Source organism: Dasypus novemcinctus, chromosome 19 (assembly GCF_030445035.2).
Source record: "Dasypus novemcinctus isolate mDasNov1 chromosome 19, mDasNov1.1.hap2, whole genome shotgun sequence".
NCBI lineage: Eukaryota > Metazoa > Chordata > Mammalia > Cingulata > Dasypodidae > Dasypus > Dasypus novemcinctus.
This window is the reverse complement of record NC_080691.1, coordinates 84,776,313-84,803,498: the sequence shown is the minus strand read 5'-3', so window position 1 is coordinate 84,803,498 and position 27,186 is coordinate 84,776,313. Positions and strand designations below refer to the sequence as shown.

The window sequence follows — 27,186 nt, the reverse complement described above, 5'->3', positions numbered from 1 at the left end:
GAGAAGCAAGAGAAGAGGGTTCCAGGCCAGGGCTCAGGCCGTGCAAAGGTCCTGAGGCTACACGAACCTGGTGTGTTGAGGAAACGGAGGGGCAGCAGGAGGAGGGGAGGGCAGGCGGCGGGGAGGGGTCGGGGTGGAGGGCAGCGCAGGGCCTGGTAGGTAGGAGGAGGGATTTGGATTTTATTTTAACGGCAAGAGGGGACCATCGAATATTCCCTCCAACACACGCCCACTCATTAGGGTCCCCAGGATTGCCACGCCCCCTCTCCGTACCTGCCCATCTTCATCCTTCCAGCCTCAGTGCAGAGGCCTCTCCCAGCCGCCCAGATCAACAAGACCCCTCCCGGGAATTTCCACCCCTGCTCCCTAAATTCTGCCTTCACACACGCAAATGGCCCAAAATTTCCGCAGGTGCATTCTCGCCCCGTCTGCTAGTCGCTTGCTCAGGTATCCACAGAGGTAGGGACCCCCAACACAGGGTAAGTGCTTTTGTTGGGTTTCCTAGCTGCCCCCAAGAGTCTAGAGCAGGGCCTGGCCCACGGCAGCTGCTCTGTGTGTTTGTTGATTGACTTAAAGAGGGACCCTGAAGTTTCCCACCTGTATGGTGGAAAGAACCTTCCACCTCCACCCCCCCCCCCAGTGTGCATGGGGGGTTGCTCCCTGAACAGCCGTGGTCTGAGGTGGGAGAGGCAGCCCCTGCCCTCCGGACGCCCTCAGTCTGATGGCAGACATGGGGTTCTCCATAGTCTGAGAGGCGAGGCAGCCCGGTCTGCTGGCGGGGGCCAGCAGAGCACTAACTTGTCCCTGGTAGTTTGCAGCCGTGTTCCCAGATGTGTCCTTTGAAAATAGGCCCCACGCCCTCCCGTGCACAAACGGGGACACTGAGGCTAGAGTGGCCAAGGAGGCCTTGGCCCAGGCTAGAAAGTGGGGCACGGGGGCTCTGCCACCAGCTCCGTCCCGCGGTGGGGGGGGTCGTTGGCATCTGCAGGGCCCTTTGTCTCCCCACCAGCGCTTGCCCCCCCTCCTTAGATCCTCCCCCTAGCTCGCCCCTCCCCGCACAGCTCCCCACCGCGGTGGGCAGGGAATTCGACCTGCGTTGGTCGACTGGCTCCGCGCCCCCCCCTTTCCCCTCTCGGGTTCCCCAGGGAGGGTTGGGGACACAGCGTGCGGGCCGGACGCGAGCCTCAGTTTCCCCCCCCGGTGCAAAGGGAAAGGGGTCGATTCCCGGAGCGGGGAGGCGCCCAGCCCGGGGTGGTGGGGGGAGCCGGGGCGCCCCCCGGGGCCCGGCGGCGGAGGGCGAGGGGCTGGGGGGCGGGGGGCGGGCCCGGGGGGCGGGCCGGGGGGGCGCGGCGCCACCTTAAGGCGGCTCTGCCCGCGGCTCCCGGCCGAGCCCGGCCGGAGGGAGGCGGCTCCGCGCGGGGCCCGCCGCCCGCACCGCCGCCGCCGAAGCCCGGCCCGGCCCGACCCTCCGCGCCCGCGCCCCGCCGGGGGAGGGGGCGCCCGCGCCCCCCCGCGCCGTCCCCGCCGCCCCGCGCGCGCTCGGGGGGCGCCGAGGACTCCGGGGTCCCCTGGCCGCCGCCGTCCCCCCCTTCCTCCTCTTCCTCCGGGCAATTTCCCTTCCGGCGCTCCCCCCCCACACCCCCCTCCCGCCTCGGGGTCTCTCCCCCCCCCATATTGTCAAGCTCCGGCGGCGTGGGGGGTGGTCCTCCGGGATCGGCAGGATGTACCCCCAGGGAAGGCACCCGGTGAGTGGGGGACCCCGGGCTGCGGGGGAGAGGGCCCCCCGGGCGTCGGGACCCTCAGCCCCCGACGTTCCCCCCACCCTGCCCCCAGACCCCACTGCAGTCGGGCCAGCCGTTCAAGTTCTCGATCCTGGAGATCTGCGACCGGATCAAAGAGGAATTCCAGTTCCTCCAGGCTCAGTACCACAGGTGCGGGGGGCGGCGGGGGCGCCCCGCCCCGGGGGGTCGCAGCAGCGCACCTGGGAGCCCCCCTCCCGGGGGCGCGGGCAGGGGCCCCGCGGGGCGGAGGGGCGGGGCCCGGCGGGGGTGGGGTCTTGGGGAGGGCCAGGAGGGGCCCCCAGGGGCACGGGGACGGGGGTCAGGGAGGGGGAGAGTGGGCTGGGATAGGGCCGGGAGGTGGGGGGCCACGGGGGAGCTGGGGAGGGGCGGGCGGAAATCCTGCGATTTGGAGACGGCGTGGGGCTGGGGTGCGGGGGCTCCCGCCGCTGGGCTGGGGCCAGCGGGACCCCCACGCCCCCTCTCCTTCCCAGCCTCAAGCTGGAGTGCGAGAAGCTGGCCAGTGAGAAGACGGAAATGCAGAGACATTATGTCATGGTGAGGAGGGGGGGATGTGCCGGAGGGGGGGAGTGGGGGGCAGGGGCTGGCTGTGGGTCAAAGCCCTGGGGTTTGGGGCCTGACCCCCGGGGTCCCCCTGCCCCGCCCTGGCCTCGTTTCCCCCCATCTGTGAATTGGGCTGGTTGGGACCCCAGGCTCTGGGAGGGTCTCCCCAGCTCCAAGAATGAGGAGAGAAGGTTGTCCCTGCTCTGCTCCTGCAGGGGACAGAGGGGACAGGGTCTCCAGGCACGTCCCCCCTGCCCCACCTGCCCCGGGAGATTGGAGGAGGGCACTTCCTCCAGGAGAGCCCTGAGTCCTCCTCTGGGGGCGCTGGGAGGCTCTGTGCCCTGCTGGGACTCCCCCAGTGGGGCGGGGGGGCTGGAAGACCCCATCCCGGGACATGCTGACTCCCTGGTCATTCCCATGTCCCTTGGCAGTACTATGAGATGTCATACGGACTCAACATCGAAATGCACAAGCAGGTAAGGAGCTGTGTGTGGCTGGGGGTGGGGGGTTTGGAGGGAGGGGGGTCTGGAAACTGAGGGAAGGACCGAGCACTGGCCGGAGCTGTGGGGAGGGAGTGGGTGCTGTAGAGGTGACTTCTGTCCTGGGAGAGGACCAGGTACACATGGGCTTGGAGGTCCCTTTTTGCCCAGAGAGTCTGAAGTTTGGAGATGGAGCCTGAGGGTCTGAGAAGGCCACGTCTGGGAGTCGCTGTTTTGAAGGTTCTGAGACTGATCCCAGGGGGATTGGCCAGAAGGTTCTGAGACTGTTAACTCAAGGCCCTGAGCCTGATCCAAGAAAAACCTCAAGGTTCTTTGTCTATTTTCAAGGTTCTGAAATTGACCAATGGTATAAGGATCTGAGAGTCTTCACAAGCTTCTGAGTGTCATCTCAAGGTGTGAGGTAGAACCTCAAGGTTCCGTGACTGTTCTCAAGGTTCTGAGATTGACCTCAAGGTTCTGTGACTACTCTTAAGGTTTTAAAGTTAACCCCAATTGTATACTGTTCTGTGACTCTTCCCAAGCTTCTGAGTGCAATCTCAAGGTTCTGAGATAGACCTCAAAGTTCTCTGACTGTCTTCAGTGGTTTGATGTGAGGTACAACGTTCTAAGATTCCTCCCCAGCTTCTGACTGTGGTCTCAAGGTTCTGAAATTGACCCCCGTGGGCTGAGATGGGTCACTAGATTCTGCGATTGACTTTGAGGTTCTGAGAGAATCTCAGGGTTTGAGGTAGATCTCAAAGTTCTGAGATAGATCTCAAGGTTCTGAGATAGATGTGAAGGTTCTGAGATTGATCTCAAGATTCTGAGGTAAATGTGTGAAGGTTCTGAGATTGACCTCAAGATTCTGAAGTGGATGTGAAGGTTCTGAGATTGACCTCAAGATTCTGAGGTGGATGTGAAGGTTCTGAGGTAGACGTGAAGTTTCTGAAGTAGACCTCAAGATTCTGAGACAGATGTGAAGGTTCTGAGATTGACCTCAAGATTCTGAGGTAAATATGAAGGTTCTGAGATTGACCTCAAGATTCTGAGGTGGATGTGAAGGTTCTGAGGTAGATGTGAAGGTTCTGAAGTAGACCTCAAGGTTCTGAGATAGATGTGAAGGTTCTGAGATTGACCTCAAGGTTCTGAGGTAGATGTGAAGGTTCTGAATGAGACCTCAAGGTTCTGAGATTGACCTCAAGGTTCTGAGGTAGATGTGAAGGTTCTGAGATTGACCTCAAGGTTCTGAGGTAGATGTGAAGGTTCTGAGATTGACCTCAAGGTTCTGAGACTGAGCTCAAGGCTCTATGGTGGTTTCTAAGGTGATCAGAGTGGACCTCAGGTTCCAAGGTGGATGGAGTCTTAGAGTCTGTCCAGCTGCAGACTGGAATCAGTGGTGGCCTCGGGGTGAATGAGTAGAAGAGGCGGGCGTGTGGGGGCTTGAGGGGTGCTTTCCCAGCCTGCCGGTCATGATCTGGGTGGGAGGGGGCTTGTCTGCCTGGAGCGTGGTGCGGGGCCCAGGCCCCCTCGTGGGGTGGGGGGCACAGGGCAGGGTCGAGGCTTCTCTCCGCCTAGGCGCCCCGGGTCCCCCCAGCCTTCCTGCCCCTTGCCTGGCTCACACCCCCACGGCCGGGGGGGGGGGGGGGGGGGGGGAGGGGGCCTCAGCCCGCACATGCGCACACGTGCACACCCGCGTACGCGTGGTCCAGATGTGCACGCCGGGAGCACGCGGGCCTGCGGCCACACGCGGCGATTCCCCACAGAGACGCGCCCGCAGGGCCCCGCAGCCGACGGGAATCCACAGACACGCAGCGCGTGGGCGCGCTCCCGCGCGGCTTTGCCCCATGCCCCCACCCCCGCGGCCCCTCTCCATGCAGCCTCTTTGGGGCGCCCCCAGACCCAGTCCTGCAGGAAGGCATCCCCCCCATCTCTGGCCTTGATATGGGGTCCAGGGCTGGCTGCCTCCATGCAGCCCCCCAGGTGGGTAGCTCAGCCCCAGGGGGAGACCCAGAGAGGGGGCCCTTCCTGGAACCGTGTTGGCTCCAGCCCGGGCTCGAATGCTCCCCCCGGAGCTCCTCATTTACGAACCACCCAAAGCTTCCAAGCGCCCCCCGCCAAAACCAAGCCAAGGCCTCCCCGGTACGAGCCCACCTCCCGCTCCTCCAGGCGCGGGGTCTGTCGTCGTGTGCGGATGGCGACTCCCCAGTGCTTTACAGTGCTCCAACCCCTGAGAGTGGAGGGGCTGGCCCCAGGCACCCCCCCCAAGCCTCCCCCCTCTCGCTTCCCGCCAGGCCGAGATCGTCAAGCGCCTCAGTGGCATCTGCACGCAGATTATCCCCTTCCTGTCCCAGGAGGTGAGTGGGCCTGGGGCCGGGAGAGCTGGGAAAAGGTGGCCATGGGTTTGGCTTAGTAGCCTGGGGGGCCAGAGCGCCAGGGAGAGGCTGGGGGTGGGGACTGCGGGGGGCGTGGAGGGAGGTATTGGTAGACCCTGTTAAAAGTGGGAGCCTTTTCCTTCATCTGCCCAAGCCCTGCAGCCTGGCTGCCTGGCCCCACACCGGAGCTGTGTGACCCTGGGCAAACTGCCGGCCCTCTCTGGGCCTCCGTTGCTCCACCCATGTTGTCGAGAAGTTGAGATGAGCTAACCTCAGGGCCTTTGCACGGGCAGTTTCCGCTTCCATCTCCAGAGGGACATAAGGGCAGGGGTGGGGGGAAGGTGGGGTTCTCACTGCAGAACCACAAAGAAGGGGAGTCGCTCCGCTTGGTGAGCCTGAGAGTGAGGTTCCTGGGAACTCGGCCCCGGGGGAGACCCTGGCTGGACCTAGAGGGTAGAGTTGGTGTCTGAGGCCGATGGTGGGGACGGGGCAGCCTGGGGTGAGGAAGGTAAAGGGGCGCGGGAAGGAGTGGGGAGAGGCCTTTGGGAAGGAGTGAGTCAAAACACACGCGTCCTGGCACCCGTCAGCCCAGCGGGCCAGACCCAGCCCTCCGCCTTTTTTTGTAAATAAAGTTTTATTGGGACACAGCCCTCCCGAGTCGAGCAGTCTCCAACAGAGATAACTGGCCCATAAAGCTGGAACTGTTCACCCTGTGACCCTTTTGAAAAGTTGCTGACACCTGTGCTGGACGCAGAGCGGACAACACGATGCCCAGCGAGAGAGGCCAAAGAGACTCCGTAGAAAGTTTGGCCTGGGCCAGTCTGAGCAGAATTAGGGCCGCAATCGGAGGGGGTAAAATTACCCAGAAAAACAGACGATGGCGCTGGAGGCGGGGCAGGCGGGGCCGGGTGTTGTAAGGAAGGCAGCGGGACTCAGAGGGCCGGCGATTTCTGGGGCTCTGGGTACAGGGCAGGAGGGGTCACCCCTGGCATTGAGAGCGGGGGGAGCCCAGGGACACTGCACCCCACAGTGCCCCCCACCACGGAGATGGTTCTGTCCTAAAATCGCCATCGTGTCGCACTACGATTTGGGGGGACATTTTTTGAGCTTGATCTCTAACTCACACTGTACCCCAGAAAAAATTCCCAAAGGGTGAGCTGGTCTAAACCAGGGTGACCCCCACATACACCAGCTTCTGGGGTTCACCTCTCCTCCCCCCCAAACTCAGTTTGGGTATTTAAACGTGTGCAGCCTCATAAGAAGCCAGCAGGTCGAATGATTTGGGGCCGCCGAGTGTTTTGGGGGCTCAGTGGGATCCCCCAAATGGGGGGGTCTCAGTTGGAGGCGAGTCTGCCCCCAGGGGACACTGGGCCATGTCTGGGGACGTTGGTGGTTGTCACGGCTGGGGAGGGGGTGCCCCTGGCATCAAGTGGGGGGACCCAGGGCGGCTGCTCCATGCCCCCCAGTGCCCGGGACGCCCCCACCCCACAAAACCAGATGGCCCCGATATCAACGGGCCCCAGAAAAGAAACCTGATTTACATGGAGTAGGTTTAACCGCACAGATGTTTTCTTTCTTTTCCTGTATGTTTATTCCATGATAGAAAAAAACACCTAAAGGGAGGAGGAAGAAGAGACGGTGGGGGGGGGGGGGGGAAGAATGGAGGTGGGAGAGGAGCGGGGGGACCGTCGGGCCTCACCTGGGCAGGTGGCGGCTCAGGTGCACCTGGGGGTGCTCGGGCCTTCCGGGCCCCCTGACCCTCCCCCCCACGGACCCCCCCAGCACCAGCAGCAGGTGCTGCAGGCCGTGGAGCGGGCCAAGCAGGTGACGGTCGGCGAGCTGAACAGCCTCATCGGGGTGAGGCCCCTGCCCAGGCGCGACGCCCACCCCCCAGGGCCCTGGCACCCAGCAAGGGCTAAGGCTGGGGGCGGCGGGCAGGTGGTCGCCCCGGAAACCGCAGGGGCGGCCCCCACCCCCACCCCGGGCCCCATCCCCGTCTCCGCTCTCTGCGTTCCGGGCCGGGGGGGTGGGGCACGGGGAGGGGGTGGCCGCCCCCCACCCGCCCCTGGCCCATCCCTCCCCCCCCTCTAGCAGCAGCAGCTCCAGCCGCTGTCCCACCACGTGCCCCCCGTGCCCCTCACCCCGCGCCCCGCCGGGCTGCTGGGCGGCAGCGCCACGGGGCTGCTGGCCCTGTCGGGGGCGCTGGCAGCGCAGGCGCAGCTGGCAGCCGCGGCCAAGGAGGAGCGCGCAGGCGCGGGGCCCGAGGGGGCCCGAGGTGAGTGGGCCGGTGGGGGCGAGGGGGCGCGGCGGGGACGGGCAGGCTGCTCTGCCCAAAGCACCCACCCATCTAAGCGGGAATGAATGAATGAATGATGAATGAATGAGTGAATGGGGGTGGTGTGCGTCTTGGGCAGCTCACGCTCCCTCTCTCCCGGCAAACGGAACAGCGGATAATCCGCTCCTTCCAAGGAAGCTGTTCCAATAAGGGAGAGCCTGAGCTGGGAAGGAGAGGGCGTTATAAACTGTAGAGGGCCGTGGCCTCAGACGCCATGTGCTCGTGACATCCTCTCTCCTTCTCTCCTTTTTCATCTCCCCTGCCACCCGCCAGTGGAGAGAGTTCCCAGCAGGGTAAGTGAGAGGGCAGCCGAGGATGTGGGGGACACTGGCTTTGTGTTCGTCGTGGCGAAAGCTGGCCTTTGCGGGGTAGGGGGTCCTGGAGGGAGACCCCATCCCTAGCGCATTTTCAAAGGAGGTGGCCCGCAGCTTTCCTGGACGCTGCCAGTAGGGCTCGAGGTCTATTTATTGAACGTTTTCCCCCCGCCTCGGCCCGTTTGGGGATTGCATAGGGGATGCCGCCCGCCTGCGGGAGCCCTCCCTTGCGTTGCTCGTTGCGCCAGCCTCCCTTCCGTCGTCTCACGGGCGAGGGCGTGGCCCAGAAAAAACAGAACAAGGGCCGTGGATGTCATTCTTTTTTTTTTTTTCCTTGTCCCCACCAGATGGCTCCCTCGGCTCTTTGCTCGGTTTTTTATTTTTGTTTTTTTTGCTCGTTGTTTATGCTCATTGTCTGCTCGTTGTTTTGAGGCATTGTCTGCTCCGGTTTTTTTGGTTGGTTGGGTTTGTTTTTCTGCTCGTCTGCTCATTGTCTGTTTTTTCTTTAGGAGGCCCTGGGAGCCAGACCCAGGACCTCCCGTGTGGGAGGCGGGTGCTCAACTGCTAGAGCCACATGCACTCCCCAGTGTAATTCTTAAAATGATGCTTTAGTTCGAGATTAACTGTAGATTCACAGGAGGTTGCAAAGAAACGTGTGTGTGTGTGGAGGGGGGAAGTCTCTTGTACCCATCACCCAGCACTCCCCAAAGGAAATCTTTAAAAAGAACATTTTTTTCCATAGTGCTAATGTGTAATAACACGTTTCCCATTTCAACCACTTTCAGGTATACAATTTATTTATTTTTTATTTTTTAAAGATTTATGTATATATTCCCCCTCCCCCCCCATTTTTTTTGCACTCTCAGTGTCCATTCGTTGTGTATTCTTCTGTGTCTGCTTGCCTTCTTGGAGTTGGCTCTGGGAACCGATCCTAAGACCTTCTGGAGTGGGAGAGAGGCGCTCAGTCTCTTGCGCCACCTCAGCTCCCTGGTCTGCTGCGTCTCTTATTGTCTCTCCTCTGTGTCTCTTTTTATTGTGTCTTCTTGCTGTGCCAGCTCTCCACACGGGCCAACTCGCCATGTGGGCCGGGCTGCCTTCACCTGAAAGCCCTGGGCATCGAACCCTGGGCCTCCCATATGGCAGACAGGAGCCCAATCACTTGAGCCATATCTGCTTCCATATTTAGTTATTTTTAATACCTTTTTTTTTTATTTGTAAAGAAGCTTTAGGTTACATAAATGTTGCATTGATCAGGCATACAATTTGGTTGTGTTATTCACAACCAAAGGGAAGTAACATCTGTGAAGGTAGAGCAGACCCAGGAAACTAATAGTGGTATAATCCGCAGAGTTTATTCAGTATTTGCCAGTTTCACATGTACTTGGGTGTGTATAGTTCTGTGCAATTTTCCTAGTGAAGGTATGCCCTTGTGTAACCGCCACCACGTGGCATGTGCCATTTAAAATGTTCTGGAAGCTGTGTTAAAAAAAAAAAAAAGTTAAAAGAACCAGGCACAGTTCATTTCAATAGTATATTTTATTTAACATGGTGTATATTCCAATATTATCCTGATCAGTGTATAAAATCCTTTATTTTTTTTAAAGGTTTATTATTTATTTATTTATACCCCTCCCCCCCACCACCATTGTTTTGTGCTGTCTGCTCTCTGTGTGTTCTTCTGTGTCTGCTTGTCTTCTCTTTAGGCAGCACAGGGAACCGATCCTGGGACCTTCCAGACTGGAAGGGAGGCACTCAATCCTTTGAGCCACCTCAGCTCCCTGGTCCGCTGTGTCTCTTATCGTCTCTCCTCTGTGTCTCTTTTTGTTACGTCGTCTTGCTGTGCCTGCTCCCTGCGTGAGCCAGCTGTCCACGTGGGCCAGCTCACCGCACAGGCCAGCTCGCCTTCACCGGGAGGCCCCGGGCATCGAACCCTGGACCTCCTCTGAGGTAGACAGGAGCTCAACTGCTCGAGCCACATCCTCTTCCTTACGAAATTCTTAATGAGCGATTTCATGCTCTTCACATCTCTCTAAGTCTCCGAGATCTGCAGTGTATTCTGTGCCTGCAAAGCGCCTCGTTTCCCGTTAGACAAATTCCAAGGGCTCAACCTGTGGCCCGTGGCTCGGCCTCTCTGTCGGATGGCGTAGCGGAACGATATCCTGGCTGTTCCAGTAGGTGCTAGAACAAAAGAGAAGGAACTAAGCCACGGAACGGACGGCCTTCACGTAGCACGGAAGGTGCCGGCCCAGGAGAAGTACGTCTTGGCCTCCCAGGTCTCCCGATCGTTTCCATACGAGTCGTAATTTCTGAGGCTCCTTTTCAAAATTCAGGGCCTTTGCAATCAAACATACCTGAATTTTATGCAAGTGGGAGAAAGGTCTGTCCCGGCTGGTGCCTCGCTCATGTAATACGTCGCAGGCCATTTTTCACGGGCAGGACTGGCTCGTGGAAATAAACACCGCCGTGTGCCCATCTTCCTGGGGACGTCGTCGGCTCTGGGTGGGGCATGAGCTTAGGGTACGTTTCTGGGAGCAACAGATGTTCACTGGTGATATTGTCACTTACCTGGAGTTTTCCATGTCATATACGTCCGTAGATGCTGGTGGAAACGGGTTCCATACAGAGAACAGAATGACGTAGAAAAGGACCCTTCCTGTTCTCGCCCTTGCCATCGGCTGTCACCCCCGCGCCATCCCAGGTCCCCTCGCCCCATCGCTCCTTTTGGAGAGCCTCTTTGCAGACCTCTGCCCGAGTGGAACGTGCTGCACACGCACACACACTTAATTCAAAAATACGTGTTGTTCTGAGACACGGTGATCTCTTTAGTGCCACTTTGCACAGAGGGGCACGCGCGGTCGCCGTCGTTTGTAACTCTGCAGGGTATATTAGAGGAGCTGCTGCATATCCGGTCCCCGACTAAGGGTCAGTTTGGCTCTTTCCACTTTGACGCAGCATCCACGGCTCTGTAGTAGCTTCTCTCGCCCCCATAGCTTGGTACACTCAGACACACCTTTCTTCCTTTTTTCTTTCTTTTTTTTTACGTTTTTAAAAAAATTATCGGGACCACAGGAGTTCGGGTCCCTTGTAGTGCAAATTCAGTGCCGTTTGGCAGTTTGGACAGGGATAAAGGAAAAGATGGCTCTTCTCCCCTCGCTTGGCTCTCCACAGCCGCTTTCCCGCGGCCATCCCTGTGGATAGTTTGGGGTCACCTTCTAGACCCTTTTCTGTGCCTGTGTGCTAGTGGTTTTCCAATGGAAGATTCTGCCCCCCCGCCCCCAGGGCTGCTGGGTGATGTTTGGAGGCTTTTTTTTTTAAAGATTTATTTTGTTTATTTACACCCCCCACACATGTTGTTTGCACTCGCTGTCCGCTCTCTGTGTCTGTTCATTGTGTGCTCAGCTTCTTTTTAGGAGGCACCGGGAACCGAACCTGGGACCTCCCCTGTGGGAGGGAGGTGCTCAATGGCTTGAGCCACCTCTGCTCCCCGCTTGTTCTATCTCCCGTGTTTCCTTGTTGTGTCTCTTCGTTGCGTCTCTTCTCGCGTTGGCTCGCCGTCCTGCTCGTCGTCCTGCTCGTCTTCTTTAGGAGGCACTGGAAACTGAACCCGGGACCTCCCGTTTGGTAGGCAGGTGCCCAATGGCTCGAGGCACATGCACTTTCCTGGAGGCTTTTTTGGTTGCACATCCCGGGGAGAGATGCCTCCTGCCTTCAGGGATGCTCTCAACACCCTGCGATGCCCAGAAGGACCCCCGCCCCAGAAAATGACCCAGCAGTGTCTCTTTATTTGTACAAGAATAGGATAGTTGTTTTGCACCCATCACTGCCCTAAGCCTTCCGCAGCTGTTGCCTTGTATCTTCACAGCAACCCAGGAGGTGGGTGTATCATTATCCCCATTTCTCACCTGAGGAAATGGAGGCACAGAGAGGTTAAGCCGCTTGCCCCAGGTCACACAGCATATGAGAAGCCAAGCTGGGTGTTGGACCCAGGCCAGCTGCCTCCCTACTTAGTATTTTGCCGCTTGCTTCTTTTACTTCCGGAAGAGATAGTGGCCGTTTTCCTTGGCGGTGCATCTTTTTTTCCTTTTCTTTTTTCCCCTACGGTTGAGCCACATGTTATTTCCCAGTTGCCCCAGCATGCCTGGTGGTGGCTTTGCATCTTTATGCTCGTATTCTTTTTGTTTTTTATATTTTATTTAAAAATTTTTTTTTTCTTTTTAAAGATACACAAACATGCCGGTATCTTTGCGTGCTGCGTGCTCTGGCATCTCTTGATTTCTCACCCCGCCTGGGAAATCGGGCTTTGAGATAAGCTGTCGATCGCAGAAAGGGTTTCTTGGCTGGAATGTCTGAGAAATCAGTGCTTGGGTGATCCTCACCTGCAGATGGGGAGACTGAGGCCAAGAAAAAGAGTAAAGCTGCCTGAGGGTCACCCAGAGGGGCCAGCTGACCCCAGGGGTGTGTCCCAGGGCCAGCCCACCCAGGCTTCATCCTGGCCCTGCCCCCTACCCTCAGCGTCCTGAATGGGGAGCCCTGGACAGGCTCCTGCCTCAGTTTCCCCATCTGTCCAACGGAGCGAACCCTTGCCCCTCTGCGCGCTTGCCGGGCTTTCCTTTTGCTTTGCTTCGGGGCTTATGGTCCTGGTAACACGCAATGCCATTTTGTGACTGCACTCGGGCGGCAGTCCTTGCGGGCCCGAGGCCGCGCTGCCAGCCCCGCCTCCCGCTACCAAATGCGTTACCCCCAAACCGAAACTCTGTACCCACTGAGCAGCGACTCCCCGTTCCTTCTCCCGGTCCCTGCCGCCTCAGGTCTCCCCTCTGTCTTTACGTATCCGTGAAACGCGACGGTATTCGCCCCTGGCCCTGGCTCCCCGCCCCCCCCGGGCATGGCGTCCTTGGTGCCCACCCACCTCCTCGCGTGATCAGGTGCCCACCCACCTCCTCGCGTGATCAGGTGCCCACCCACCTCCTCGCATGATCAGGTGCCCACCCACCTCCTCGCGTGGTCAGGGACGCTGCCCCTTTCAGGAGGACTTGCCACGAGGTCTCCAGGCGCCTCCGGCTGCTGAGAGCTCTGGCGTCGAGGCTGCCCTCGGGAGGTCCCGTTCCTCAGGCGAAGCTCCGTAGCGGCGGTGGGGACCCTCGGTTTGGGGGGCGGGTGGCGCCCGGGCTGCTGACCCCTTTCTCTCTGCAGAGCGTGTCCCCCTCGCCCCCCGAAAGTCTGGTGGAGGAGGAGCGCCTGAGCGGCCCGGGTGGCACCGGGAAGCTGAGAGCGGAGGACAAGGACCTGGCGGGGCCCTACGTGAGTGGGCGCAAGGGTAGGGGGGGGGGGGCGCCCACGCCAGGGACGGGCCCCCCGCGCAGCCCCTCACAGCCTTCCCGGGCTGGCACCGTCCGTGACACTCTCACCCCAGAGCCTTCCATGGCTCCCCATCGCTCGCGGGACTCCGACTGATGAGAAGAGACCCGAGGTTCGTTGCCCTAAGTGAGACCCCCGGGCCGCGCACCCGTCCTCCCCGCCTCGCGCTTGTCCCAGCTCTTCCAGCGCCTGCTTCTCCATCACGCCTGGGGCCTCCTGCCTCTCCTGGCCTCTGGGGTCAGGCTGAAAGTATGGGGGGGGCAGGCTTGTCCCCCACCTACGGGGACACACGTCAGCCGCCACCCAGTCCTGGCTGACCGCAGCCGCGGGGCCGTGCCCGCTCACCGGCGGCGACTTGTCGCCATCGGGGTTTTCCCATGGGGGCTTGCTTATGAGACGTCGGCCCCGGACGCTGATGGGAAGAAGGAAACGGGGGTGGGGGATCCAGGAAACCCACCGGCTGGGCGGGCTCCTTCCAAACCGCCCGGCTGGAAGCCCCCCCTTGCACCCCGCAGCCCCCCGCCCGCACCCCCAGGGTCCCCCCTCCGCCGACGGCGACCTGGAGGGGGCCTGCAGTTTGGAGGCTCCATCCCGGGGGCTGTCGCGTGGCGGTGGGGGCAGGTCACCTGGGGGCCGCCCTGGGAGGGGGCGAGCCTGGGCGCCGGGAGCCCGAGGGGGAGGGGGGCAGGTACCTGGGCAGCGGTGGACAGACGGACACGCTTGAGGGTTTGATGGGGCTGTGGGCGAGGAAGGAGGTGAGGGAGGGTCTCGGGGGGCTCCCACTCCCCTGGCTGCCCCCCCCCCCACTGCACGGAGGAGGCCCTGGGCTGCTCAGCCGCCCTCCTGGGGGACCCTCCCGCTGCCCCCGGGGACATAAGCAGCCCCCCTTTTGAGCAGGAAAAGTGGCCAAGCTCAGGGGCTGCTTTGGGGCGTGCAGCCCCCTCCCCAGGACAGGTAAGAGGGCACGGAGGCAGGGGCATGGCCGAGATGAGTTCTCCCCCCCCTTCTCCCCCCACCCAGGAGAGCGATGAGGACAAGAGCGACTACAATTTGGTGGTGGACGAGGTGAGTCGGGGTGCAGCCTCACCCCCTGGCCCCGTCGGACCCCCGACTTCGGGGTCTGGGGGGAGAGAGCAGAGGGTGGGGTTTTCCAGAATGAGGGGGGAGCTCAGAGGGGCAAGGGATGGGTGGGGGGCCAGGGAGGATGGGGGTGGCCGGGAGTCCTCAGGCCATCCCCCCGTCTGGCTCAGGGGGGAAACCGAGGCTGAGAGAAGCAGGTGTTGGAAGGCGCGGCCGCAGGGGCTTCCCGCTTGCTGTGTGACCCCCTCCCCTGGACTCACTTCGCCCCCTCTGTTCAATGGGCAAACCAAACCAAGCACTTGCGAGCGCTTTGCTCTGCACACCCGTTTTACAGATGGGTAAACGGAGGCCCGGGGCGCCTGCACCGCCAGACATGGGGGGAGCCCGCCCTCTCAGCCGCTCCACGATTCTGCTCGCCCCCCCATGTCCTTCTTGGCGGATTGTGGGTGCCTGGGCTGCAGACGGACGGGGGGCCGGGGCTGGGGAGCTCCCCTCCTCTCGCCTCGCTCCGCTCACCGTCGCTTCCTCCAACCCAGGACCAGCCCTCGGAGCCCCCCAGCCCAGCCAGCACCCCGTGTGGCAAGACCCCCGTCTGCGCGGCCGCCCGGCGGGACCTGGTGGACAGTCCGGCCTCCGTAGCTTCCAGCCTCGGCTCCCCGGTCCCCAGGGCCAAGGAGCTCATCCTGGTAAGGAGGAAGCGGGGAGCCTTGAAACTCACTTTCTTGAGCCCAAGGGGCGCCAGAAACAGATTTTCCCGCTGGCCATCTTCCGAGGCCCCATCTTTCTTGAGAGCCCCGCTCCTCTCCAAACGGACTCACTTGGTTTAATAGAAAAGGCGACTTGGCTTCCACTGAAAGCCGGAGTTTCTGGCAAGAACTAGAAAAGCCGTGTGGACATAAACCACAGCGGAAGCCAAACTCTGGGCTCCTGACTGGGCCAACTCCAGCCCCCCCCACCCGAAAAGGGATTAATTCAGGAACTTTCTCATCGGGCTGCCTGCGGCTTAACGCTACAGTGTGTGGACCACCAAAGAGCGTCTCCCCTGGGGCGCTGGCAGTTCAGCTTCACGTGGACCCCCCGCCTCCCAATCTTCCCCCGGCCCCTGCCCTGCACTTACCCTGGGAGCCCGTGTCGGTTTCCAGGCCTCCCCTCCTAGCAGGTTGCCATGGCAACCACCAAGGTTGGGGCTCGCTTTCTGTCTTGGAGTGGCCTCCTCCCACTCCGTGGATCCGGGGAGCCCCGCAGGGAGGAGGGCCGCTCGGCTTCCTTGGCGCGGCCCCCCACGGGGCCCCCCTGCCGGCCCCCCCCCCCCTGGCCCCGCGCGCGGGCGCAGCTGTCGCCGGGCGTCCCCGGGATGGAAGGCTGCAGCTGGCGCCAGGCGCGGAGGCAGGTTTTTTTTGAAAGGCAGAGGAGGTGGGGGAGCCGAGCGGGGGACCGCGGTGGGCTGGAGGTGGAGTGACGGCTGTCCCCCCCACCCAAGGTTCTCAAGCATCCCCCTGGACCCCTCCGCCCACCGTGGGAAGAGTCCACGGCGCACGTGCCTCTGATCTCCTGCCCGAAGCGTGGGATTCTTTATCCCTAGGGACTCTTTCTATTTTTTAAGTATTTTTTTTAAAACATATTGTGGTGACGCGCCTCCAACAAATTCTCTTCCAATGTCGCGCCCTCTGAGTGTGTGATTCAGGGGCATTCGTTTCACTCACCATCGCTGCCATCCATCGCCAAAACTGTTCCACCCTCCCTCCAAACAGACTGTCCACCCGCGGAGCGACAACTGCCCTTCCCCACTCCCCCCGGCCCCTGGAATCCACGAATCTGCCCCCTGGTCTCTTTGGAGTTGCCCTTTCTAGTTATTCCACGTCAGGGAGGTCACACAATAGTGGTCCTTTCTTGTGCCTGGCTTCTTTCACTCACGCGGTGTCTCCAGGGCTCACCCTGTTTCGCTGCTACCAGCGCTTCGTTCCTTTTCACGGCTGCGTAATACTCCGTTGCCTGATGGACCGCGTTTTGTTTCATCGTTTGAAGGACCCTTTGGTGGCTTCCGTCTCTTGGCAGTTGTGACTAATGCTGCGGTGACTGTCGGTGTGCAAATACCTGTTGGCACCCCTGCTTTCAGCTCCTTGGGGTCTGCTGGTAGGAGTGGGGTTGCCTGGGTCGTATGGGATTCGCTATTTAGCTTTCTGAGGAACCACCCTGCTGCTTCCCATAGTGGCTGCAGCTGTTTTTAAAGATTTATTTTATTTCTCTCTCCCCCCACCCTCGTTGTTTACGCGCGCCATCTGCTCTCTGTTTGTCTTCTTTTTAGGAGGCACTGGGAACCAAACCCAGGACCTCCCGTGTGGGAAGGAGGCACCCAATAGCTTGAGCCACCTATGTTTCTGCTTGTTGTGTCTCTTGTGTTTCCTCGTTGTGTCTCTTTGTTGTGTCATCTTGTTGCATCAGCTCCCAGCATCAGCTTGCTGCCTCGCTCATCTTCTTTAAAAAATATATTTTTTATTGTCTTTTTCTTTTAAGGATACATAGCTCACACAAGATGTTACATTTAAAAATATGAGGTTCCCATATACCCCACCCCCCCACTCCTCCCACATCAACAACCTCTTTCATCATCGTGGCACATTCATTGCATTTGGTGAATACATTTTGGAGCACTGCTGCACCGCGTGGATTAGAGTTTACATTGTAGTTCACACTCTCCCCCAGTCCATTCAGTGGGTTATGGCAGGGTATAAAATGTCCTGCATCTGTCCCTATGATATCATACAGGACAACTCCAAGTCCCGAAAATGCCCCCACATCACACCTCTTCTTCTTCCCTACCGGGAACCGAACCCAGGACCTCCCTTGTGGTAGGCGGGCGCCCAACTGCTCGAGCCACATCCGCCTCCCCGCCGCAGCATCTTACATTCCGACCAGCCGTGCGCAGGCTTCCTATTTCCCCACACCCTTGCCGGCGCTTGTTATTGTCCGCTTTCTCGTTGCTCATCGCAGCCATGCTCACGGGTGACAAGGGTGTCTCCTGGTGGTTTGGACGTGCGTTTCCCTGATGGCTAATGACGTGGAGCATCTTTCCACTCGCTTCTTGGCCATTCCCAGGTCTCCTCTGGAGCGTTGACTAGTCAAATCCTTTTTTACCCTCAAGAATCTTGACCGCCTTGAACTTTGTCACTCGCCTTCTTTCAGGCGGCACCTCAGTGTCCCCGTGGGACCTTCCACTCCCACCCCCTGCAAGGCGTCCCCTTGCTTCTGCCCCCTCCGGGCCACGCCACATACCCCGTGCGCCACCGTCTGCTTGCACAGATTTCCGGAACAGGTGTGGGGGGGCGGGGCAAACCCCGCGGGTCCTTTAAACTCAGACGCCCAGGTGGCGTTCCGATGGCGGGGACCTTCCCGGGTGCCCCCTGGTGCCACCGGCTCCGGGGCCCGCTCCCCGGGTGCATGTGTCCCTGAGGACAAAAAGGCACGCCCCTCCCGATGCACCTGCGGGCCTCAGGTGCGCCCGTCCCCCCTTTCCCTGCAGAACGACCTTCCCGCCAGCACCCCCGTCTCCAAGTCCTGCGACTCCTCCCCGCCCCAGGACACCTCCACCCCCGGGCCCAGCTCAGCCGGTCACCTCCGCCAGCTCGCCGCCAAGCCGCCGCCTGCCACCGACGGCGTCGGTGCGAATCCCAGCCTGCCGGCCTCGGGGGGTTGTGGGATACGGGAGGGCGTGGGGGAAGCGGGGCGGGCTGGGCTCCCCTCGGACCCGATTCCGCGCTAGGTGCCGACTCGTGCGGGGCCTCGGTTTCCTCACGGTCTCTGCTTTGACAGATGGGGAAACTGAGGCCCGGAGTTGGGGAGGGGCTTACTCGGGGTAAGCGCGCCGGAAAGATGAGCGTTGGGGCCAGGTGGGCTTGGGGTTTGAGGCCAGGCCTGGACACTCCCTAGCTGTGCGGACTTGGGCAAGTGAGCTAACCCCTCTGGACCTCAGTTTCCCCCTCAGGAGTGTCAGGATGTCTTTTCTCTGATGTGGCCGGGCCTGGAAAGCTCTCAGCCCTGGAGCCTGCCCTCAGGGAGCTCCCAGTGGGTGCGAGGAGGCCCACATCCCAAACCTCCCGGCGCTCCTGTGTGTTATCCGGACTGGGGTAGAGGGAGGGGATGGCCCGAGATGGGGAGGCGGAGCGGGCTGTTCCTGAGATGTTGAGGGGCATTCAGGCTTGGTCTTGAAGGATGAGTAGGAGTTCACCAACTGAGGAAGGAAAGGGAGAGGCGTGTCAGCTGGATGGAGCAGCATTTGCTAAAACCTGGCGTGGCCTGTGCAGGACTTGGGCAGGGAAGCTTGGACCTGCCCCCCCGGCAGGGGGCGGAAGGCAGGATCTGGGCCCAGAGGCCCCCGAAAACCTGCACTTGTCTCTCCTCACTCAGCCCTGAGGAGCCCCCTGAGCCTGTCCAGCCCCTTCACCACCTCCTTCAGCCTGGGCTCCCACAGCACCCTCAATGGGGACCTCTCCGTGCCCAGCTCCTACGTCAGCCTCCACCTGTCCCCCCAGGTCAGCGGCTCCGTAGTGTATGGACGCTCCCCCATGGTGAGTCCTCAGTGCGGGGGTGGCGGGAGGCGGGAGCTGGGGACCGCGAGGAGAAGCCCGTGGTGCCACCCAAGATGAGGGAAAGGGAGGGGAGACCCAGCTCTACGAGGGCCCTTGGGAAGATGATCTGAGGGTCTCAGTAGCCCACAAGCTTAATCATAGGAATTACCATCCGCACTGGGCTGGCTCGTTGCAATCACGTAGTGCGGCCTTTAGCAGAAGTTCTGCTTAAGCAGCCCTACACAACACGCAAGCGAATGGGCGTGGCCGTGTGCCAGTAAAACTCCACTCAAAAACAGGCTGCGTTTCCCCGGGGGCCAAATCGCCAGCCCCTGTTCTAGGAATCTACACACGAATCTTTCCATCGCCAGCCCCTCTTCTAGGAAACTACACGAATCTTTCCAGCTCGAGGGCTGTGGGATTCCCCGAGGCAGGGACTTGGGGTTTTCCCAACTAAACACAGCAGATCTCCCATCTGTTTCTGGGTTGGGGAGAGGCCGGGGGCCCGGAAACACATTGGGTGGGGCTCAGAGGCGGGTCTGGGGGAAGGCAGGGGGTGGGCTGCAATGCCCTGCCCTGTGAGACCCGCCCTGGCCTTGGCAGATGGCGTTTGAGTCGCACCCGCACCTCCGCAGCTCGTCCATCTCTTCCCTGCCCAGCATGCCTGGGGGCAAACCGTGAGTGCCTGCGAGGCTCCTGCCACGGGCGGGGAGGGGGAGCCTGCTGCCCTTTCCAGAAAGTCCCTTCAGTAAGGTCTGCTGGACGCCCCCCCCCCCCCCCCCCCCCCCCCCGCCGAGAGCAAGTTCTGTGACGAGCAGGTCTAGCCCAGGGGTTCCCAACAGGGGCTGGATTTTACCCACACGGGACATTCGGCAACTGGGGGTTGCTCCTGGCACGGCGTGGGTGAAGGCAGGGACCCTGCTCGGTGCCCAGGCAGGGTCACCTGGCCCCAGCTACCCACAGAACTTTCTGCCATGCTGGGAATGTTCTAGACCCACGTTGCCACTAGCTCCGTGTGCCTCTTTATTTTAAAGATTTATTTATTTTTATTTATTCCCCTCCCCTACCCCCATTGTCTGCTCTCTGTGTCCGTTCGCTGTGTGTTCTGCTGTGTCCTCTTCTATTCTTGTCAGTGGCACCCAGAATCTGTGTCTCTGTTGCGTCAGCTTTCCGTGTGTGCAGTGCCACTCCTGGGCGAGCTGCACTTTCTTTCGCGCTGGGCGACTCTCCTTATGGGCGCACTCCTTGTGCGTGGGGCTCCCCTACGCGGGGGACACCCCTGCGTGGCAGGGCACTCCTTGCGCATGGGCCAGCTCCACACGGGCCAGGAGGCCCGGGGTTTGAACCCTGGACCTCCCATGTGGTAGGCGGACGCTCTATCCATTGAGCCACGTCTGCTTCCCCATCGTGTGCCTTTTGAGTGCATGAAACATGGCCAGTGTGCCTTGAGGGACTGAAAGTTTAAACGTATTTAGTCTCGATGCCTTTAAACCGGCAGCAGCTCAGGAGCTCTCAGGCCTCTTCCTGCGTCTTCTGTTCAACAGACATTTGTTACGTGCCCCAGGCCACCCTCCTGTCCAGAGCCCCGGCAGTGCCACCCTCAGGGGGACCCTCCCCTAAGTACACTGAGGGCGCCAGGCAGGATGCGGGGTGGGGGCCCTGGCTTGGGCACTCCTGTCCCCCCCCAGGGCTGGCTCACACCCCCACCCCCTGTCCAGGGCCTACTCCTTCCACGTGTCCGCGGACGGGCAGATGCAGCCGGTGCCCTTCCCCTCCGACGCCCTGGTGGGCGCCGGCATCCCGCGGCACGTCCGGCAGCTGCACACGCTGGCGCACGGCGAGGTGGTCTGCGCCGTCACCATCAGCGGCTCCACGCAGCACGTGTACACGGGCGGCAAGGGCTGCGTGAAGGTGTGGGACGTGGGCCAGCCCGGAGCCAAGACGCCCGTGGCCCAGCTTGACTGCCTGGTGAGGGCGGGGCTAGGGGCGGGTGGGGCGGGGCTTGAAGGCCGACCTGGGCGGGGCTTCTAGGGCAACCAGGGGTGGGGTTTGCAGCCGGCCATGGGCGGGGTCTGTGGGGGCGGGGCTTACAGAGCACCCGGTGTAGGGCCTCCAGGTAGATGGGAACGGGCTTGAAGGCCAACCAGGGGTAGAGCCTGCAGGTGAGAGGAGCAGGGCCTGAAGGCCAGCCAGGGGTAGAGTTTGCAGGCCAAGCAGGGGCGGGGCTTGCAGACAGCCAGGTGTAGGGCCTCCAGGTAAATGGAGCAGGGCTTGACGGCCAACCAGGGGCAGGGCTTACAGGCCACTAAGGGGCGGGGCTTATGGCCAACCTGGAGCGGGAGTTAGAGACCAATGGGGGCAAAGTTTGCAGGCCAACCGTGGGTGGGACTTACAGACTGATGGAGGCGGGGTTTGCAGCCCGACCATGGGCTGGGCTGACAGACCCATGGGGCAGGGTTTGCAGGCCAATCAGGGGCGGGGCTTACAGGTATACGGGTAGGGGCTTGCAGGCCAACCATGGGCGGGGCTTACTGACAGATGGGGCGGAGTTTGCAGGCCAACCATGGGCGGGACTTACAGACAAATGGAGGATGTTTGCAGGCCAACCTGGGGTAGAGATTGCAGGCCAACCATGGGCGGGGCTTACAGACCAATGGGGTGGGGTTTACAGGCCAAGCAGGGGCGGGGCTTATAGACAACCAGGGGTAGAGCCTACAGGTAGATGGATTGGGGCTCGAAGGCCAGCCAAGGGTAGTGTTTGCAGGCCAACCATGGGCAGGGCCTACAGACCAATGGGGCGGGGTTTGCTGGCCAACAGTGGGCGGGGCTTACAGACCGACGGGGCGGGGTTTTGCAGGCCCACCATGGGCGGGGCTTACAGACCAATGAAGCGGGGTGTGCAGGCCAACCATGGGCGGGGCTTGCAGACCAACCAGGTGAAGCGTTTGCTGGTCACCCGGGCAAGCCTCGCTGCCCCCAGGGGGCGGGGCTTAAGGGCATGGGCGGGGCTCCTGGGAGCCGGCCTGGGGCCAACCCCCCACCGCGTGCTCTCCTCCCGCCCCAGAACCGGGACAACTACATCCGCTCCTGCAAGCTGCTGCCCGACGGCCGGAGTCTGATCGTGGGCGGCGAGGCCAGCACCCTGTCCATCTGGGACCTGGCGGCGCCCACCCCGCGCATCAAGGCCGAGCTGACCTCCTCGGCGCCCGCCTGCTACGCCCTGGCCGTCAGCCCCGACGCCAAGGTCTGCTTCTCCTGCTGCAGCGACGGCAACATCGTGGTCTGGGACCTGCAGAACCAGACCATGGTCAGGTGGGTGGTGGGGTGCCGGGGGAGGGAGCCCCGTGGCCTGGGCAGCACCCCCAACTCCAGGCCGACCGCGCAGGCCCCCCTCCCTCCAGGCAGTTCCAGGGCCACACCGACGGCGCCAGCTGCATCGACATTTCCGACTACGGCACCCGCCTGTGGACCGGGGGCCTGGACAACACGGTGCGCTGCTGGGACCTGCGGGAGGGCCGCCAGCTGCAGCAGCACGACTTCAGCTCCCAGGTGCCGGCGTGCGGTGCACGGGGCGCGGCGCTCGGGGTGGGGGTCCAGCCTCCTTTCTTCTCTCCCCTGAGGTGCCCAGAGCAGGCCCGATTCCTGTGCTCTGTGTCCATCTTTCTTCTTCTCCAGAGCCACAGGTTTCCCCTTCAATGCTCCAAAGATGCAGGGGAACAAAGGAGCTGATTCATGAGTCTGTAGGGCTACTGAGACTCTCAGATCTTCTTCCCTCGTGGTCTTGCCTGGCCATTCCCCCATTTCCTCCTCTCTCCTCATGGAGCTGGCTCATCTTCTGGCCCCCCAGCCCCTGGACCCTGCTACCTTCACTGAGGACTCACCGTGGGGGAGCGTCCAGTCACCACAGAGTCACTCACCTGGGAGGACAGGTGGAGGTTGAGCACAGAGAGTTCTCTATTGAGGGCCCTTCAGGGAGCCCAGCCTGAAAGACGTGGCTGCAGAGAGTCAGGGGGCTCCTCGGGTCTTCAGTTCCTCTGGACCTGTCGTTTTAGGCATCCACTGGAACCATGCACATACTGTGTCCTTTCTCCAGACCTCTGCACATGTTGTTTTCCAGCTGAGGGGCCTTTCCTTCCTTGCTCCAATTGGTGAACTCCTACTCATCCTTTAAAACCCATCTCCAATTTGCGCCCCCTTCCTTCTTGAAATCCAGAAGGAACTAGCTCCCAAGCTCTTTATATCCTACCGGTTCTTCTCCTTAGCCTCAGGTTTCCTCTGATGGGGAAATCGGGTACAGGGATATAGGTGTCCATCCTGTGCCCCCAAGACTTAAGTGGATTGTTTATATGTCTGGGGATCTCCTATTCCCTGTGAGGATCTCGCATTCCATGGGAACCTCATCTTCATAAAGGAAGAGTTGCTTTATGGCCAGAAGGAATTTCTGAGAACACGTGAGGCCCTCCAGGCTTCTTTCTCTCCGCCAGAGATTGTGTTACACCAGGGTGTGTCTTATTTGCCAGGAAGCCGAGGGGAGGCTTAGGCGACTCAGAGCCCTTTTTCTCTCTGTGCCAAGGAGGGGGTGGGGCACAGAAGATGAGACCACCGAGTCTGGTCAAAGTCAAGTCAAAGGAAGTGTTGGAAAATTAAAAAAAAAAAAAAAAAAAGAAACAAACAGCCCCCCACTGAAAAAGAAAATAAAATTAAAAAGCATTCAGCATTGCCAGGCGGGAACGAGGTCCAGCTGGGAATCAGGAGACCCGGCTCCCAGGCTTGGTCGTTCACGGACTTGTGTGTGACCTTGAGCGAGACGCAGCCTCAGCTTCCACCATCTGCTAAAGGGGGGTGATCGTCCTCGCCTGGCTTCCCCCCCCTTTCCCTCCCGCCCTCTCTCCCTCCCAGAGCTGCTGTGCAGCTCAGAGCAGATAATGGATGTGAGGCCCCAGGGGTTCCATGTAATTCTGATTAATATTAATGATCTAACACACAGTCGCCTGCTGCGCTCCAGCCGGGGCCAGCTGCCTGACGGGGGAGGATGAAGTGGGAGAATATTGGACGCTTCCCTGCCGGGCTGGGAGGGGTCCCGAAGGGGTCCTGGAGCCACTTTTTTTCCTCTGCACCCCCAGATTTTTTCCCTGGGCCACTGCCCCAACCAGGACTGGCTGGCCGTGGGCATGGAAAGCAGCAACGTGGAGATCCTGCACGTGCGCAAGCCGGAGAAGTACCAGCTGCACCTGCACGAGAGCTGTGTGCTCTCCCTCAAGTTCGCCTCTTGCGGTACTTCTTCCCAGGGCAGGGTGTCGTGGTCTAGGGCCCGGGGGTAGGGTTGCCAGATGTAGAAGAAAAAAAGAAAAGGGAAGAAAAGAGAAAACCAAAAAGCCAACCGGGATGCCTGGTTCAATTTGAATCTTGGATAACCAAAAAAACTTGTTAGTGTAAGTATGTCCCAAGGATCGCGTGGGACATACTTTCACAAAAAATAATAGTAATAATTTGTGACTATAAATATGGTCCAATATTGCATGGGCTATCCCTATACTAAAAAGCGATTTGTTGGCTTAAATATGTCTCAAGTATTGCCCAAGACGTACACTAAAAGGCAGATTCTTAAGTATTGCTTGGGACATAACACTAAAAAACAAGTTCTGTGGGAGAATGTGGTCGAGCACTTGCTGGCCAGGTACGAGAGCCTGGGTTAAGAAAATAAAAAAGTCCTTTGTTAGTTTCAGTGTACCCCAAGTATTGCATGGGATATTCTTACCCTAAAAAACGTAATTTGTAAGTAGAACTGTGTCCCAGGTGTTGCACAGACGTACCTATACTTTAAAAACAATTTGGAAAGAGCTTTGACTTTGCCATCTGGAAAATGTTGGGGAGAGGATTGAGCCTGGGAAGGGCCTCCTGCCCCCCAGAAAGACGAGGTGCTGGGAAAGAAAAGGAAGGGGCAGAACATTCCCGCCCCCCCGTCCCCCCCCCACCCTGGACACCCTCCAGCCCCCGCCTCACGGCGCTTTCCCCACACCCCCCAGGGCGGTGGTTTGTGAGCACCGGGAAGGACAACCTGCTCAACGCCTGGAGGACGCCGTATGGAGCCAGCATCTTCCAGGTACCCCCCCGGGGGCCGCCTCGGGGTTCAGGACGATCCGCTCCCCTCCAGCTTGCAGCCCCCAGGGGCCCCGCCTACCGCCCTGGCCCCGCCTACTGCCCTGGCCCCGCCTACTGCCCTGGCCCCGCCTCCAGGCCCTCCGAGGCCCCGCCCACCACCCTGGCCCCGCCCCCGCCGCGCCCACCTTCACCTGCAGCCTGGCTTTCTTTTTCAGTGTGTGCGTGTGTTTGGTCAAAAGTACCTAACTTCAAATTTACCGTTTTATTATTATTATTTTTTGAATTTACCATTTAAAAAAATTCCTTTCTTCTGATGCCGGTGACATACCTAACGCAAAGTTTGCCATCTTAACCGCTTTTGAGTGTACGATTAATCAACACTAATTATATGCACAGGGTTGTGCCCCCATCATCATCATCTATTTCTGGAATTTTTCTTTTTAAGATTTATTTTATTTCTCTCTCCCGCGCCCCATTGTCTGCTCTCTGTGTCCGTTCGCTGTGTGTTCTTTTGTGTCTGCTTGCATTCTTGTCGGCGGCACTGGGAATCTGTGTCTTGTTTTTGTTGCGTCATCTTGCTGCGTCAGCTCTCCATGTGTGCAGCGCCACTCCTGGGCGGGCTGTGCTTTTCGTGAGGGGTGGCTCTCCTTACGGGGTGTACTCCTTGTGCGTGGGGCTCCCCTACGTGGGGAACAGTCCTTGCGCATCAGCACTGCGTGTGGGCCAGCTCATCACACAGGTCGGGAGGTCTGGGTTTGAACCCTGGACCTCCCATGTGGTAGGTGGATGCTCTATCCGTGGAGCCACATCCGCTTCCCTATTTCTGGAACTTTTTCATCACTCCCAATAGAAACTCCGTATGCTTAAGCAGTAACTTCTCTTCCCCTCTCCTCCAGCCCCTGATAACCTCTGTGGATTGGTCCGGTCTAGTTATTTCACACAAGGGGAATCATACCATGTTTGTCCCTTTGTGTCTGACTTATGTCACTCAGGGTAACTTTTCTTTTTGAGGTACCAGGGTCGGAGATTGAACCTGGGACTTTGAATGTGGGAAGCTAGCGCTCAACTGCTGAGCCACATCGGCCTTCTGAGTTGCTTTTTTCGTTTGTCTTGCTTGTTGTTCACTTTTCTTTTTTTCTGGAGGCACCAGGAACTGAACCTGGGGCCTCCCATGCAGGAAGGGGGAGCTCAACTGCTTGAGCCACGTCCCCTCCCCAGGGTAATATTTTTAAGGCTCGTCCGTGTGTAGAATGAACCAGAGCGTCGTTCCTTTTTAAGGTTGAATAATATCCCATTGTCTGGATGGCCACATTTTGTTCGTCCATTCATCAGTTGATGGGCATGGGGGCTGCTTCCACCTTTGCTGATTATGAATGTACGTGTTTTTGTATGAATAGATGTTTTCATTTCTCTTGGGAACATCCCTAGGAGTGGAATTCCATGTTTCACCTTTGAGGCCCTGCCAGACCGTTTTTCAAAGCAGCTGCACCCTTTTATGTTCCTGTCAGCAATGTGGGGGGGTTCCGATTTCCCTGATTTCTCCCCTCTTGCCAATCTTGTGATTATCTTTTTTATTCTAGGCATCCTTGTGGGTGTGAAGTGGTTTTTGGTTTTTACGTGTTTAAAGAGTTGTTGAAAACTCACACATGAACAAATAAATTTAAAAGAATAAAAACAAACACACAGATGGGGAGTGGATGTGGCTCAATCTGTTGAGCGCCTGCTTCCCACATGGAGGTCCTGGACTTGTTCCTGGTGCCTCCTAAAAAACAACAAAACAACAACCAGCAAAACAAATGCTAAAACCAACTCGGGAACTGACGTGGCTCAGTGGTTGAGCACCAGCTTCCCAAATACAAGGTCCTGGAGGCTTTGGCAGCCTCGACCTGCCTCACCTCTCCTTTCTCTCCCTCTCCCCGCCTCATCCCCTCTGCAGTCCAAGGAGTCCTCCTCGGTCCTGAGCTGTGACATCTCTGGGAATAACAAGTACATCGTGACTGGCTCTGGTGACAAGAAGGCTACTGTGTATGAGGTGGTCTACTGAGACCACCAAGCTCAACTCCTGAGGGAGGGACATTGGTTCAGAGGCCCCAGTATCGCCCCCCTTTGGCCATACCTCTGAGCGCTAAATGCCGTCAGCTCTCTGGCTGCCCCCCTCACGTCCTCTCCCACTGGATGTGAGGGCAAATGGGGCAGTGGGGGGGGAGGGGTCTTTGGGGAAATAAATGTATTTATCACA

The 27,186-nt window shown here is 59.6% G+C and overlaps 1 protein-coding gene across 5 annotated transcripts; it reads left to right on the top strand.

The window, feature by feature from the left end:
- TLE2 (TLE family member 2, transcriptional corepressor) lies at positions 1 to 27,186 on the top strand. 5 transcript variants are annotated; one of them, XM_071210018.1, is made up of 20 exons: positions 1 to 70; positions 1,834 to 1,931; positions 2,273 to 2,336; positions 2,774 to 2,818; positions 5,113 to 5,175; positions 6,976 to 7,050; positions 7,285 to 7,468; positions 7,802 to 7,821; positions 13,036 to 13,143; positions 14,221 to 14,265; positions 14,817 to 14,966; positions 17,801 to 17,939; positions 18,685 to 18,845; positions 19,449 to 19,522; positions 20,564 to 20,813; positions 21,910 to 22,157; positions 22,247 to 22,394; positions 23,969 to 24,119; positions 24,872 to 24,948; positions 26,884 to 27,186. In XM_071210018.1, exons 3-20 carry the CDS (start codon positions 2,316 to 2,318, stop codon positions 26,989 to 26,991), a joined length of 2,067 nt encoding a protein of 688 aa, XP_071066119.1. In that variant the 5' UTR covers positions 1 to 70; positions 1,834 to 1,931; positions 2,273 to 2,315; the 3' UTR covers positions 26,992 to 27,186. The 5 variants fall into 5 exon arrangements, with proteins under 5 accessions (XP_071066119.1, XP_058138249.1, XP_058138247.1 ...); XM_058282266.2 differs by lacking the exon at positions 1 to 70 and adding an exon at positions 1,477 to 1,745 and having other exon boundaries at positions 22,231 to 22,394; XM_058282264.2 differs by lacking the exon at positions 1 to 70 and adding an exon at positions 1,481 to 1,745 and having other exon boundaries at positions 7,288 to 7,468.